The sequence below is a fragment of the Lepus europaeus genome, chromosome 8 (genome assembly GCF_033115175.1).
Source record: "Lepus europaeus isolate LE1 chromosome 8, mLepTim1.pri, whole genome shotgun sequence".
NCBI lineage: Eukaryota > Metazoa > Chordata > Mammalia > Lagomorpha > Leporidae > Lepus > Lepus europaeus.
Window position 1 is genome coordinate 12,984,868 of NC_084834.1, and position 14,955 is coordinate 12,999,822.

The 14,955-nt window shown below is 66.5% G+C and overlaps 1 protein-coding gene across 1 annotated transcript in view; it reads left to right on the forward strand.

Moving 5' to 3' along the window:
* Positions 1–14,955, forward strand: part of LOC133765211 (rho GTPase-activating protein 20-like) — a 141,560-nt gene that overhangs the window by 54,741 nt on the left and 71,864 nt on the right. Inside the window, exon 15 of the mRNA XM_062198874.1 lies at positions 214–297. Within this exon, the coding sequence (XP_062054858.1) occupies positions 214–297 (84 nt within the window). The remainder of the gene's footprint in view (positions 1–213; positions 298–14,955) is intronic.

The window sequence follows — 14,955 nt, forward strand, 5'->3', positions numbered from 1 at the left end:
CCCTGGTACCACCAGTTTCCATTCTCAGGGATACATTGTGGCCTAGGCACACACCAGTGCTGTCTCCGCACTGACCTAAGAACCCATATTAGGCATGAGGAAGTGTGGTGCTGGGAGAACTTTTCTCTGCCTGGTCCTCTAGGCAGAAACAGGTATGTTGCTGAAAAGACCCTTACTCAGACCAAGTATGCTATGTCTCTTCTTCTTCCGCAGATGCCGAGCCTGACAACCGAGAACCAGTGCCGGACGTGCCACAGCCAGGCGTGACTATGAATGCTGAAACCAAGCCCCGCCACGGTAGGGGCCCGGGTGTCTTGTGTCCTCTGCCCCTGGGTGCCCGCGGGGTTGCCGGAGCTCCTGGAGCGAGAAGGGGGCTTTCCTAGTCCCTCCGGGACCGGGAAGCGGTCGCCCAGCGACTCCTGGTCCCGAACCCCTGGCCAGTGCTCTGGAGCTGCGGTGGCATCCTCGGCTCTCTGCCAGGAAGGATGTGCTTCCTGGCAGAGAGAGGGTGCTCCGACACGGGGCCGTGTGTGCTCCCGGGTTCTCAGCTTGGCTGCACGCTGCCTGGGCCTGTGTGCAAGGCGTCCGTTTCTCCCCGCTGGGGTCTCCTAACCCGTCCGGGAGGGGGCTATGCTTCCTGTTCCCCACGTCTGCTCCTGCCATGGCCCCGTCCGGTGCAGCAGTCCCACCAGCATGCCTTGAGTTGCCACGCAGGCTGCGAGTGCAGAAGGCTCCCGGGACCTGGCGTGGAGTGCCCCACTGCCCCTGGTGGCCCAGTGTGCGCAGGGGACTTAGGCGCGGGCACGCCGCGCTCCGCAAGGATGGTCCTCTGGGCCTCTGCTTCTCCTGAGATGTCCTTGCCCCGGCCCCTCCCCGGCCCGGCCCTGGTGCCTGCCTTCAGTTTCCCTTCGGTGGGATTTTTTGTTGCGTAGGCACACGCCCGTGCTTCTCCTTACTGACCTAGGTACCCACGTTAGGCGAGGGGAGATGTGGGGCTGGGAGAACCTTTTCTGCCTGATCTTCTAGGCGGAGGCAGGTGTGTTGTCTGAAAAGACCCTCACTCAACTCAGGCCAAGTATGCTATGTACTCTCTCTCTTCTTCCGCAGACACGGCGGAGCCCGGCACCCGGGAACCTCTCCCGGACGTGCCGCCTTCGCGCACGGATGCGCCCGACGTTTGCACCGAGCCCGACCACGGTAGGGGCCCGGGCGTCTTGTGTCCTCTGCCCCTGGGTGCCCGCGGGGTTGCCGGAGCTCCTGGAGCGAGAAGGGGGCTTTCCTAGTCCCTCCGGGACCGGGAAGCGGTCGCCCAGCGACTCCTGGTCCCGAACCCCTGGCCAGTGCTCTGGAGCTGCGGTGGCATCCTCGGCTCTCTGCCAGGAAGGATGTGCTTCCTGGCAGAGAGAGGGGCCGCGGTGCGAGTCGGGTGCTCCGACACGGGGCCGTGTGTGCTCCCGGGTTCTCAGCTTGGCTGCACGCTGCCTGGGCCTGTGTGCAAGGCGTCCGTTTCTCCCCGCTGGGGTCTCCTAACCCGTCCGGGAGGGGGCTATGCTTCCTGTTCCCCACGTCTGCTCCTGCCATGGCCCCGTCCGGTGCAGCAGTCCCACCAGCATGCCTTGAGTTGCCACGCAGGCTGCGAGTGCAGAAGGCTCCCGGGACCTGGCGTGGAGTGCCCCACTGCCCCTGGTGGCCCAGTGTGCGCAGGGGACTTAGGCGCGGGCACGCCGCGCTCCGCAAGGATGGTCCTCTGGGCCTCTGCTTCTCCTGAGATGTCCTTGCCCCGGCCCCTCCCCGGCCCGGCCCTGGTGCCTGCCTTCAGTTTCCCTTCGGTGGGACACACGCCCGTGCTTCTCCTTACTGACCTAGGTACCCACGTTAGGCGAGGGGAGATGTGGGGCTGGGAGAACCTTTTCTGCCTGATCTTCTAGGCGGAGGCAGGTGTGTTGTCTGAAAAGACCCTCACTCAACTCAGGCCAAGTATGCTATGTACTCTCTCTCTTCTTCCGCAGACACGGCGGAGCCCGGCACCCGGGAACCTCTCCCGGACGTGCCGCCTTCGCGCACGGATGCGCCCGACGTTTGCACCGAGCCCGACCACGGTAGGGGCCCGGGCGTCTTGTGTCCTCTGCCCCTGGGTGCCCGCGGGGTTGCCGGAGCTCCTGGAGCGAGAAGGGGGCTTTCCTAGTCCCTCCGGGACCGGGAAGCGGTCGCCCAGCGACTCCTGGTCCCGAACCCCTGGCCAGTGCTCTGGAGCTGCGGTGGCATCCTCGGCTCTCTGCCAGGAAGGATGTGCTTCCTGGCAGAGAGAGGGGCCGCGGTGCGAGTCGGGTGCTCCGACACGGGGCCGTGTGTGCTCCCGGGTTCTCAGCTTGGCTGCACGCTGCCTGGGCCTGTGTGCAAGGCGTCCGTTTCTCCCCGCTGGGGTCTCCTAACCCGTCCGGGAGGGGGCTATGCTTCCTGTTCCCCACGTCTGCTCCTGCCATGGCCCCGTCCGGTGCAGCAGTCCCACCAGCATGCCTTGAGTTGCCACGCAGGCTGCGAGTGCAGAAGGCTCCCGGGACCTGGCGTGGAGTGCCCCACTGCCCCTGGTGGCCCAGTGTGCGCAGGGGACTTAGGCGCGGGCACGCCGCGCTCCGCAAGGATGGTCCTCTGGGCCTCTGCTTCTCCTGAGATGTCCTTGCCCCGGCCCCTCCCCGGCCCGGCCCTGGTGCCTGCCTTCAGTTTCCCTTCGGTGGGATTTTTTGTTGCGTAGGCACACGCCCGTGCTTCTCCTTACTGACCTAGGTACCCACGTTAGGCGAGGGGAGATGTGGGGCTGGGAGAACCTTTTCTGCCTGATCTTCTAGGCGGAGGCAGGTGTGTTGTCTGAAAAGACCCTCACTCAACTCAGGCCAAGTATGCTATGTACTCTCTCTCTTCTTCCGCAGACACGGCGGAGCCCGGCACCCGGGAACCTCTCCCGGACGTGCCGCCTTCGCGCACGGATGCGCCCGACGTTTGCACCGAGCCCGACCACGGTAGGGGCCCGGGCGTCTTGTGTCCTCTGCCCCTGGGTGCCCGCGGGGTTGCCGGAGCTCCTGGAGCGAGAAGGGGGCTTCCCTAGTCCCTCCGGGACCGGGAAGCGGTCGCCCAGCGACTCCTGGTCCCGAACCCCTGGCCAGTGCTCTGGAGCTGCGGTGGCATCCTCGGCTCTCTGCCAGGAAGGATGTGCTTCCTGGCAGAGAGAGGGGCCGCGGTGCGAGTCGGGTGCTCCGACACGGGGCCGTGTGTGCTCCCGGGTTCTCAGCTTGGCTGCACGCTGCCTGGGCCTGTGTGCAAGGCGTCCGTTTCTCCCCGCTGGGGTCTCCTAACCCGTCCGGGAGGGGGCTATGCTTCCTGTTCCCCACGTCTGCTCCTGCCATGGCCCCGTCCGGTGCAGCAGTCCCACCAGCATGCCTTGAGTTGCCACGCAGGCTGCGAGTGCAGAAGGCTCCCGGGACCTGGCGTGGAGTGCCCCACTGCCCCTGGTGGCCCAGTGTGCGCAGGGGACTTAGGCGCGGGCACGCCGCGCTCCGCAAGGATGGTCCTCTGGGCCTCTGCTTCTCCTGAGATGTCCTTGCCCCGGCCCCTCCCCGGCCCGGCCCTGGTGCCTGCCTTCAGTTTCCCTTCGGTGGGATTTTTTGTTGCGTAGGCACACGCCCGTGCTTCTCCTTACTGACCTAGGTACCCACGTTAGGCGAGGGGAGATGTGGGGCTGGGAGAACCTTTTCTGCCTGATCTTCTAGGCGGAGGCAGGTGTGTTGTCTGAAAAGACCCTCACTCAACTCAGGCCAAGTATGCTATGTACTCTCTCTCTTCTTCCGCAGACACGGCGGAGCCCGGCACCCGGGAACCTCTCCCGGACGTGCCGCCTTCGCGCACGGATGCGCCCGACGTTTGCACCGAGCCCGACCACGGTAGGGGCCCGGGCGTCTTGTGTCCTCTGCCCCTGGGTGCCCGCGGGGTTGCCGGAGCTCCTGGAGCGAGAAGGGGGCTTCCCTAGTCCCTCCGGGACCGGGAAGCGGTCGCCCAGCGACTCCTGGTCCCAAACCCCTGGCCAGTGCTCTGGAGCTGCGGTGGCATCCTCGGCTCTCTGCCAGGAAGGATGTGCTTCCTGGCAGAGAGAGGGGCCGCGGTGCGAGTCGGGTGCTCCGACACGGGGCCGTGTGTGCTCCCGGGTTCTCAGCTTGGCTGCACGCTGCCTGGGCCTGTGTGCAAGGCGTCCGTTTCTCCCCGCTGGGGTCTCCTAACCCGTCCGGGAGGGGGCTATGCTTCCTGTTCCCCACGTCTGCTCCTGCCATGGCCCCGTCCGGTGCAGCAGTCCCACCAGCATGCCTTGAGTTGCCACGCAGGCTGCGAGTGCAGAAGGCTCCCGGGACCTGGCGTGGAGTGCCCCACTGCCCCTGGTGGCCCAGTGTGCGCAGGGGACTTAGGCGCGGGCACGCCGCGCTCCGCAAGGATGGTCCTCTGGGCCTCTGCTTCTCCTGAGATGTCCTTGCCCCGGCCCCTCCCCGGCCCGGCCCTGGTGCCTGCCTTCAGTTTCCCTTCGGTGGGATTTTTTGTTGCGTAGGCACACGCCCGTGCTTCTCCTTACTGACCTAGGTACCCACGTTAGGCGAGGGGAGATGTGGGGCTGGGAGAACCTTTTCTGCCTGATCTTCTAGGCGGAGGCAGGTGTGTTGTCTGAAAAGACCCTCACTCAACTCAGGCCAAGTATGCTATGTACTCTCTCTCTTCTTCCGCAGACACGGCGGAGCCCGGCACCCGGGAACCTCTCCCGGACGTGCCGCCTTCGCGCACGGATGCGCCCGACGTTTGCACCGAGCCCGACCACGGTAGGGGCCCGGGCGTCTTGTGTCCTCTGCCCCTGGGTGCCCGCGGGGTTGCCGGAGCTCCTGGAGTGAGAAGGGGGCTTCCCTAGTCCCTCCGGGACCGGGAAGCGGTCGCCCAGCGACTCCTGGTCCCGAACCCCTGGCCAGTGCTCTGGAGCTGCGGTGGCATCCTCGGCTCTCTGCCAGGAAGGATGTGCTTCCTGGCAGAGAGAGGGGCCGCGGTGCGAGTCGGGTGCTCCGACACGGGGCCGTGTGTGCTCCCGGGTTCTCAGCTTGGCTGCACGCTGCCTGGGCCTGTGTGCAAGGCGTCCGTTTCTCCCCGCTGGGGTCTCCTAACCCGTCCGGGAGGGGGCTATGCTTCCTGTTCCCCACGTCTGCTCCTGCCATGGCCCCGTCCGGTGCAGCAGTCCCACCAGCATGCCTTGAGTTGCCACGCAGGCTGCGAGTGCAGAAGGCTCCCGGGACCTGGCGTGGAGTGCCCCACTGCCCCTGGTGGCCCAGTGTGCGCAGGGGACTTAGGCGCGGGCACGCCGCGCTCCGCAAGGATGGTCCTCTGGGCCTCTGCTTCTCCTGAGATGTCCTTGCCCCGGCCCCTCCCCGGCCCGGCCCTGGTGCCTGCCTTCAGTTTCCCTTCGGTGGGATTTTTTGTTGCGTAGGCACACGCCCGTGCTTCTCCTTACTGACCTAGGTACCCACGTTAGGCGAGGGGAGATGTGGGGCTGGGAGAACCTTTTCTGCCTGATCTTCTAGGCGGAGGCAGGTGTGTTGTCTGAAAAGACCCTCACTCAACTCAGGCCAAGTATGCTATGTACTCTCTCTCTTCTTCCGCAGACACGGCGGAGCCCGGCACCCGGGAACCTCTCCCGGACGTGCCGCCTTCGCGCACGGATGCGCCCGACGTTTGCACCGAGCCCGACCACGGTAGGGGCCCGGGCGTCTTGTGTCCTCTGCCCCTGGGTGCCCGCGGGGTTGCCGGAGCTCCTGGAGCGAGAAGGGGGCTTCCCTAGTCCCTCCGGGACCGGGAAGCGGTCGCCCAGCGACTCCTGGTCCCGAACCCCTGGCCAGTGCTCTGGAGCTGCGGTGGCATCCTCGGCTCTCTGCCAGGAAGGATGTGCTTCCTGGCAGAGAGAGGGGCCGCGGTGCGAGTCGGGTGCTCCGACACGGGGCCGTGTGTGCTCCCGGGTTCTCAGCTTGGCTGCACGCTGCCTGGGCCTGTGTGCAAGGCGTCCGTTTCTCCCCGCTGGGGTCTCCTAACCCGTCCGGGAGGGGGCTATGCTTCCTGTTCCCCACGTCTGCTCCTGCCATGGCCCCGTCCGGTGCAGCAGTCCCACCAGCATGCCTTGAGTTGCCACGCAGGCTGCGAGTGCAGAAGGCTCCCGGGACCTGGCGTGGAGTGCCCCACTGCCCCTGGTGGCCCAGTGTGCGCAGGGGACTTAGGCGCGGGCACGCCGCGCTCCGCAAGGATGGTCCTCTGGGCCTCTGCTTCTCCTGAGATGTCCTTGCCCCGGCCCCTCCCCGGCCCGGCCCTGGTGCCTGCCTTCAGTTTCCCTTCGGTGGGATTTTTTGTTGCGTAGGCACACGCCCGTGCTTCTCCTTACTGACCTAGGTACCCACGTTAGGCGAGGGGAGATGTGGGGCTGGGAGAACCTTTTCTGCCTGATCTTCTAGGCGGAGGCAGGTGTGTTGTCTGAAAAGACCCTCACTCAACTCAGGCCAAGTATGCTATGTACTCTCTCTCTTCTTCCGCAGACACGGCGGAGCCCGGCACCCGGGAACCTCTCCCGGACGTGCCGCCTTCGCGCACGGATGCGCCCGACGTTTGCACCGAGCCCGACCACGGTAGGGGCCCGGGCGTCTTGTGTCCTCTGCCCCTGGGTGCCCGCGGGGTTGCCGGAGCTCCTGGAGCGAGAAGGGGGCTTCCCTAGTCCCTCCGGGACCGGGAAGCGGTCGCCCAGCGACTCCTGGTCCCGAACCCCTGGCCAGTGCTCTGGAGCTGCGGTGGCATCCTCGGCTCTCTGCCAGGAAGGATGTGCTTCCTGGCAGAGAGAGGGGCCGCGGTGCGAGTCGGGTGCTCCGACACGGGGCCGTGTGTGCTCCCGGGTTCTCAGCTTGGCTGCACGCTGCCTGGGCCTGTGTGCAAGGCGTCCGTTTCTCCCCGCTGGGGTCTCCTAACCCGTCCGGGAGGGGGCTATGCTTCCTGTTCCCCACGTCTGCTCCTGCCATGGCCCCGTCCGGTGCAGCAGTCCCACCAGCATGCCTTGAGTTGCCACGCAGGCTGCGAGTGCAGAAGGCTCCCGGGACCTGGCGTGGAGTGCCCCACTGCCCCTGGTGGCCCAGTGTGCGCAGGGGACTTAGGCGCGGGCACGCCGCGCTCCGCAAGGATGGTCCTCTGGGCCTCTGCTTCTCCTGAGATGTCCTTGCCCCGGCCCCTCCCCGGCCCGGCCCTGGTGCCTGCCTTCAGTTTCCCTTCGGTGGGATTTTTTGTTGCGTAGGCACACGCCCGTGCTTCTCCTTACTGACCTAGGTACCCACGTTAGGCGAGGGGAGATGTGGGGCTGGGAGAACCTTTTCTGCCTGATCTTCTAGGCGGAGGCAGGTGTGTTGTCTGAAAAGACCCTCACTCAACTCAGGCCAAGTATGCTATGTACTCTCTCTCTTCTTCCGCAGACACGGCGGAGCCCGGCACCCGGGAACCTCTCCCGGACGTGCCGCCTTCGCGCACGGATGCGCCCGACGTTTGCACCGAGCCCGACCACGGTAGGGGCCCGGGCGTCTTGTGTCCTCTGCCCCTGGGTGCCCGCGGGGTTGCCGGAGCTCCTGGAGCGAGAAGGGGGCTTCCCTAGTCCCTCCGGGACCGGGAAGCGGTCGCCCAGCGACTCCTGGTCCCGAACCCCTGGCCAGTGCTCTGGAGCTGCGGTGGCATCCTCGGCTCTCTGCCAGGAAGGATGTGCTTCCTGGCAGAGAGAGGGGCCGCGGTGCGAGTCGGGTGCTCCGACACGGGGCCGTGTGTGCTCCCGGGTTCTCAGCTTGGCTGCACGCTGCCTGGGCCTGTGTGCAAGGCGTCCGTTTCTCCCCGCTGGGGTCTCCTAACCCGTCCGGGAGGGGGCTATGCTTCCTGTTCCCCACGTCTGCTCCTGCCATGGCCCCGTCCGGTGCAGCAGTCCCACCAGCATGCCTTGAGTTGCCACGCAGGCTGCGAGTGCAGAAGGCTCCCGGGACCTGGCGTGGAGTGCCCCACTGCCCCTGGTGGCCCAGTGTGCGCAGGGGACTTAGGCGCGGGCACGCCGCGCTCCGCAAGGATGGTCCTCTGGGCCTCTGCTTCTCCTGAGATGTCCTTGCCCCGGCCCCTCCCCGGCCCGGCCCTGGTGCCTGCCTTCAGTTTCCCTTCGGTGGGATTTTTTGTTGCGTAGGCACACGCCCGTGCTTCTCCTTACTGACCTAGGTACCCACGTTAGGCGAGGGGAGATGTGGGGCTGGGAGAACCTTTTCTGCCTGATCTTCTAGGCGGAGGCAGGTGTGTTGTCTGAAAAGACCCTCACTCAACTCAGGCCAAGTATGCTATGTACTCTCTCTCTTCTTCCGCAGACACGGCGGAGCCCGGCACCCGGGAACCTCTCCCGGACGTGCCGCCTTCGCGCACGGATGCGCCCGACGTTTGCACCGAGCCCGACCACGGTAGGGGCCCGGGCGTCTTGTGTCCTCTGCCCCTGGGTGCCCGCGGGGTTGCCGGAGCTCCTGGAGCGAGAAGGGGGCTTCCCTAGTCCCTCCGGGACCGGGAAGCGGTCGCCCAGCGACTCCTGGTCCCGAACCCCTGGCCAGTGCTCTGGAGCTGCGGTGGCATCCTCGGCTCTCTGCCAGGAAGGATGTGCTTCCTGGCAGAGAGAGGGGCCGCGGTGCGAGTCGGGTGCTCCGACACGGGGCCGTGTGTGCTCCCGGGTTCTCAGCTTGGCTGCACGCTGCCTGGGCCTGTGTGCAAGGCGTCCGTTTCTCCCCGCTGGGGTCTCCTAACCCGTCCGGGAGGGGGCTATGCTTCCTGTTCCCCACGTCTGCTCCTGCCATGGCCCCGTCCGGTGCAGCAGTCCCACCAGCATGCCTTGAGTTGCCACGCAGGCTGCGAGTGCAGAAGGCTCCCGGGACCTGGCGTGGAGTGCCCCACTGCCCCTGGTGGCCCAGTGTGCGCAGGGGACTTAGGCGCGGGCACGCCGCGCTCCGCAAGGATGGTCCTCTGGGCCTCTGCTTCTCCTGAGATGTCCTTGCCCCGGCCCCTCCCCGGCCCGGCCCTGGTGCCTGCCTTCAGTTTCCCTTCGGTGGGATTTTTTGTTGCGTAGGCACACGCCCGTGCTTCTCCTTACTGACCTAGGTACCCACGTTAGGCGAGGGGAGATGTGGGGCTGGGAGAACCTTTTCTGCCTGATCTTCTAGGCGGAGGCAGGTGTGTTGTCTGAAAAGACCCTCACTCAACTCAGGCCAAGTATGCTATGTACTCTCTCTCTTCTTCCGCAGACACGGCGGAGCCCGGCACCCGGGAACCTCTCCCGGACGTGCCGCCTTCGCGCACGGATGCGCCCGACGTTTGCACCGAGCCCGACCACGGTAGGGGCCCGGGCGTCTTGTGTCCTCTGCCCCTGGGTGCCCGCGGGGTTGCCGGAGCTCCTGGAGCGAGAAGGGGGCTTCCCTAGTCCCTCCGGGACCGGGAAGCGGTCGCCCAGCGACTCCTGGTCCCGAACCCCTGGCCAGTGCTCTGGAGCTGCGGTGGCATCCTCGGCTCTCTGCCAGGAAGGATGTGCTTCCTGGCAGAGAGAGGGGCCGCGGTGCGAGTCGGGTGCTCCGACACGGGGCCGTGTGTGCTCCCGGGTTCTCAGCTTGGCTGCACGCTGCCTGGGCCTGTGTGCAAGGCGTCCGTTTCTCCCCGCTGGGGTCTCCTAACCCGTCCGGGAGGGGGCTATGCTTCCTGTTCCCCACGTCTGCTCCTGCCATGGCCCCGTCCGGTGCAGCAGTCCCACCAGCATGCCTTGAGTTGCCACGCAGGCTGCGAGTGCAGAAGGCTCCCGGGACCTGGCGTGGAGTGCCCCACTGCCCCTGGTGGCCCAGTGTGCGCAGGGGACTTAGGCGCGGGCACGCCGCGCTCCGCAAGGATGGTCCTCTGGGCCTCTGCTTCTCCTGAGATGTCCTTGCCCCGGCCCCTCCCCGGCCCGGCCCTGGTGCCTGCCTTCAGTTTCCCTTCGGTGGGATTTTTTGTTGCGTAGGCACACGCCCGTGCTTCTCCTTACTGACCTAGGTACCCACGTTAGGCGAGGGGAGATGTGGGGCTGGGAGAACCTTTTCTGCCTGATCTTCTAGGCGGAGGCAGGTGTGTTGTCTGAAAAGACCCTCACTCAACTCAGGCCAAGTATGCTATGTACTCTCTCTCTTCTTCCGCAGACACGGCGGAGCCCGGCACCCGGGAACCTCTCCCGGACGTGCCGCCTTCGCGCACGGATGCGCCCGACGTTTGCACCGAGCCCGACCACGGTAGGGGCCCGGGCGTCTTGTGTCCTCTGCCCCTGGGTGCCCGCGGGGTTGCCGGAGCTCCTGGAGCGAGAAGGGGGCTTCCCTAGTCCCTCCGGGACCGGGAAGCGGTCGCCCAGCGACTCCTGGTCCCGAACCCCTGGCCAGTGCTCTGGAGCTGCGGTGGCATCCTCGGCTCTCTGCCAGGAAGGATGTGCTTCCTGGCAGAGAGAGGGGCCGCGGTGCGAGTCGGGTGCTCCGACACGGGGCCGTGTGTGCTCCCGGGTTCTCAGCTTGGCTGCACGCTGCCTGGGCCTGTGTGCAAGGCGTCCGTTTCTCCCCGCTGGGGTCTCCTAACCCGTCCGGGAGGGGGCTATGCTTCCTGTTCCCCACGTCTGCTCCTGCCATGGCCCCGTCCGGTGCAGCAGTCCCACCAGCATGCCTTGAGTTGCCACGCAGGCTGCGAGTGCAGAAGGCTCCCGGGACCTGGCGTGGAGTGCCCCACTGCCCCTGGTGGCCCAGTGTGCGCAGGGGACTTAGGCGCGGGCACGCCGCGCTCCGCAAGGATGGTCCTCTGGGCCTCTGCTTCTCCTGAGATGTCCTTGCCCCGGCCCCTCCCCGGCCCGGCCCTGGTGCCTGCCTTCAGTTTCCCTTCGGTGGGATTTTTTGTTGCGTAGGCACACGCCCGTGCTTCTCCTTACTGACCTAGGTACCCACGTTAGGCGAGGGGAGATGTGGGGCTGGGAGAACCTTTTCTGCCTGATCTTCTAGGCGGAGGCAGGTGTGTTGTCTGAAAAGACCCTCACTCAACTCAGGCCAAGTATGCTATGTACTCTCTCTCTTCTTCCGCAGACACGGCGGAGCCCGGCACCCGGGAACCTCTCCCGGACGTGCCGCCTTCGCGCACGGATGCGCCCGACGTTTGCACCGAGCCCGACCACGGTAGGGGCCCGGGCGTCTTGTGTCCTCTGCCCCTGGGTGCCCGCGGGGTTGCCGGAGCTCCTGGAGCGAGAAGGGGGCTTCCCTAGTCCCTCCGGGACCGGGAAGCGGTCGCCCAGCGACTCCTGGTCCCGAACCCCTGGCCAGTGCTCTGGAGCTGCGGTGGCATCCTCGGCTCTCTGCCAGGAAGGATGTGCTTCCTGGCAGAGAGAGGGGCCGCGGTGCGAGTCGGGTGCTCCGACACGGGGCCGTGTGTGCTCCCGGGTTCTCAGCTTGGCTGCACGCTGCCTGGGCCTGTGTGCAAGGCGTCCGTTTCTCCCCGCTGGGGTCTCCTAACCCGTCCGGGAGGGGGCTATGCTTCCTGTTCCCCACGTCTGCTCCTGCCATGGCCCCGTCCGGTGCAGCAGTCCCACCAGCATGCCTTGAGTTGCCACGCAGGCTGCGAGTGCAGAAGGCTCCCGGGACCTGGCGTGGAGTGCCCCACTGCCCCTGGTGGCCCAGTGTGCGCAGGGGACTTAGGCGCGGGCACGCCGCGCTCCGCAAGGATGGTCCTCTGGGCCTCTGCTTCTCCTGAGATGTCCTTGCCCCGGCCCCTCCCCGGCCCGGCCCTGGTGCCTGCCTTCAGTTTCCCTTCGGTGGGATTTTTTGTTGCGTAGGCACACGCCCGTGCTTCTCCTTACTGACCTAGGTACCCACGTTAGGCGAGGGGAGATGTGGGGCTGGGAGAACCTTTTCTGCCTGATCTTCTAGGCGGAGGCAGGTGTGTTGTCTGAAAAGACCCTCACTCAACTCAGGCCAAGTATGCTATGTACTCTCTCTCTTCTTCCGCAGACACGGCGGAGCCCGGCACCCGGGAACCTCTCCCGGACGTGCCGCCTTCGCGCACGGATGCGCCCGACGTTTGCACCGAGCCCGACCACGGTAGGGGCCCGGGCGTCTTGTGTCCTCTGCCCCTGGGTGCCCGCGGGGTTGCCGGAGCTCCTGGAGCGAGAAGGGGGCTTCCCTAGTCCCTCCGGGACCGGGAAGCGGTCGCCCAGCGACTCCTGGTCCCGAACCCCTGGCCAGTGCTCTGGAGCTGCGGTGGCATCCTCGGCTCTCTGCCAGGAAGGATGTGCTTCCTGGCAGAGAGAGGGGCCGCGGTGCGAGTCGGGTGCTCCGACACGGGGCCGTGTGTGCTCCCGGGTTCTCAGCTTGGCTGCACGCTGCCTGGGCCTGTGTGCAAGGCGTCCGTTTCTCCCCGCTGGGGTCTCCTAACCCGTCCGGGAGGGGGCTATGCTTCCTGTTCCCCACGTCTGCTCCTGCCATGGCCCCGTCCGGTGCAGCAGTCCCACCAGCATGCCTTGAGTTGCCACGCAGGCTGCGAGTGCAGAAGGCTCCCGGGACCTGGCGTGGAGTGCCCCACTGCCCCTGGTGGCCCAGTGTGCGCAGGGGACTTAGGCGCGGGCACGCCGCGCTCCGCAAGGATGGTCCTCTGGGCCTCTGCTTCTCCTGAGATGTCCTTGCCCCGGCCCCTCCCCGGCCCGGCCCTGGTGCCTGCCTTCAGTTTCCCTTCGGTGGGATTTTTTGTTGCGTAGGCACACGCCCGTGCTTCTCCTTACTGACCTAGGTACCCACGTTAGGCGAGGGGAGATGTGGGGCTGGGAGAACCTTTTCTGCCTGATCTTCTAGGCGGAGGCAGGTGTGTTGTCTGAAAAGACCCTCACTCAACTCAGGCCAAGTATGCTATGTACTCTCTCTCTTCTTCCGCAGACACGGCGGAGCCCGGCACCCGGGAACCTCTCCCGGACGTGCCGCCTTCGCGCACGGATGCGCCCGACGTTTGCACCGAGCCCGACCACGGTAGGGGCCCGGGCGTCTTGTGTCCTCTGCCCCTGGGTGCCCGCGGGGTTGCCGGAGCTCCTGGAGCGAGAAGGGGGCTTCCCTAGTCCCTCCGGGACCGGGAAGCGGTCGCCCAGCGACTCCTGGTCCCGAACCCCTGGCCAGTGCTCTGGAGCTGCGGTGGCATCCTCGGCTCTCTGCCAGGAAGGATGTGCTTCCTGGCAGAGAGAGGGGCCGCGGTGCGAGTCGGGTGCTCCGACACGGGGCCGTGTGTGCTCCCGGGTTCTCAGCTTGGCTGCACGCTGCCTGGGCCTGTGTGCAAGGCGTCCGTTTCTCCCCGCTGGGGTCTCCTAACCCGTCCGGGAGGGGGCTATGCTTCCTGTTCCCCACGTCTGCTCCTGCCATGGCCCCGTCCGGTGCAGCAGTCCCACCAGCATGCCTTGAGTTGCCACGCAGGCTGCGAGTGCAGAAGGCTCCCGGGACCTGGCGTGGAGTGCCCCACTGCCCCTGGTGGCCCAGTGTGCGCAGGGGACTTAGGCGCGGGCACGCCGCGCTCCGCAAGGATGGTCCTCTGGGCCTCTGCTTCTCCTGAGATGTCCTTGCCCCGGCCCCTCCCCGGCCCGGCCCTGGTGCCTGCCTTCAGTTTCCCTTCGGTGGGATTTTTTGTTGCGTAGGCACACGCCCGTGCTTCTCCTTACTGACCTAGGTACCCACGTTAGGCGAGGGGAGATGTGGGGCTGGGAGAACCTTTTCTGCCTGATCTTCTAGGCGGAGGCAGGTGTGTTGTCTGAAAAGACCCTCACTCAACTCAGGCCAAGTATGCTATGTACTCTCTCTCTTCTTCCGCAGACACGGCGGAGCCCGGCACCCGGGAACCTCTCCCGGACGTGCCGCCTTCGCGCACGGATGCGCCCGACGTTTGCACCGAGCCCGACCACGGTAGGGGCCCGGGCGTCTTGTGTCCTCTGCCCCTGGGTGCCCGCGGGGTTGCCGGAGCTCCTGGAGCGAGAAGGGGGCTTCCCTAGTCCCTCCGGGACCGGGAAGCGGTCGCCCAGCGACTCCTGGTCCCGAACCCCTGGCCAGTGCTCTGGAGCTGCGGTGGCATCCTCGGCTCTCTGCCAGGAAGGATGTGCTTCCTGGCAGAGAGAGGGGCCGCGGTGCGAGTCGGGTGCTCCGACACGGGGCCGTGTGTGCTCCCGGGTTCTCAGCTTGGCTGCACGCTGCCTGGGCCTGTGTGCAAGGCGTCCGTTTCTCCCCGCTGGGGTCTCCTAACCCGTCCGGGAGGGGGCTATGCTTCCTGTTCCCCACGTCTGCTCCTGCCATGGCCCCGTCCGGTGCAGCAGTCCCACCAGCATGCCTTGAGTTGCCACGCAGGCTGCGAGTGCAGAAGGCTCCCGGGACCTGGCGTGGAGTGCCCCACTGCCCCTGGTGGCCCAGTGTGCGCAGGGGACTTAGGCGCGGGCACGCCGCGCTCCGCAAGGATGGTCCTCTGGGCCTCTGCTTCTCCTGAGATGTCCTTGCCCCGGCCCCTCCCCGGCCCGGCCCTGGTGCCTGCCTTCAGTTTCCCTTCGGTGGGATTTTTTGTTGCGTAGGCACACGCCCGTGCTTCTCCTTACTGACCTAGGTACCCACGTTAGGCGAGGGGAGATGTGGGGCTGGGAGAACCTTTTCTGCCTGATCTTCTAGGCGGAGGCAGGTGTGTTGTCTGAAAAGACCCTCACTCAACTCAGGCCAAGTATGCTATGTACTCTCTCTCTTCTTCCGCAGACACGGCGGAGCCCGGCACCCGGGAACCTCTCCCGGACGTGCCGCCTTCGCGCACGGATGCGCCCGACGTTTGCACCGAGCCCGACCACGGTAG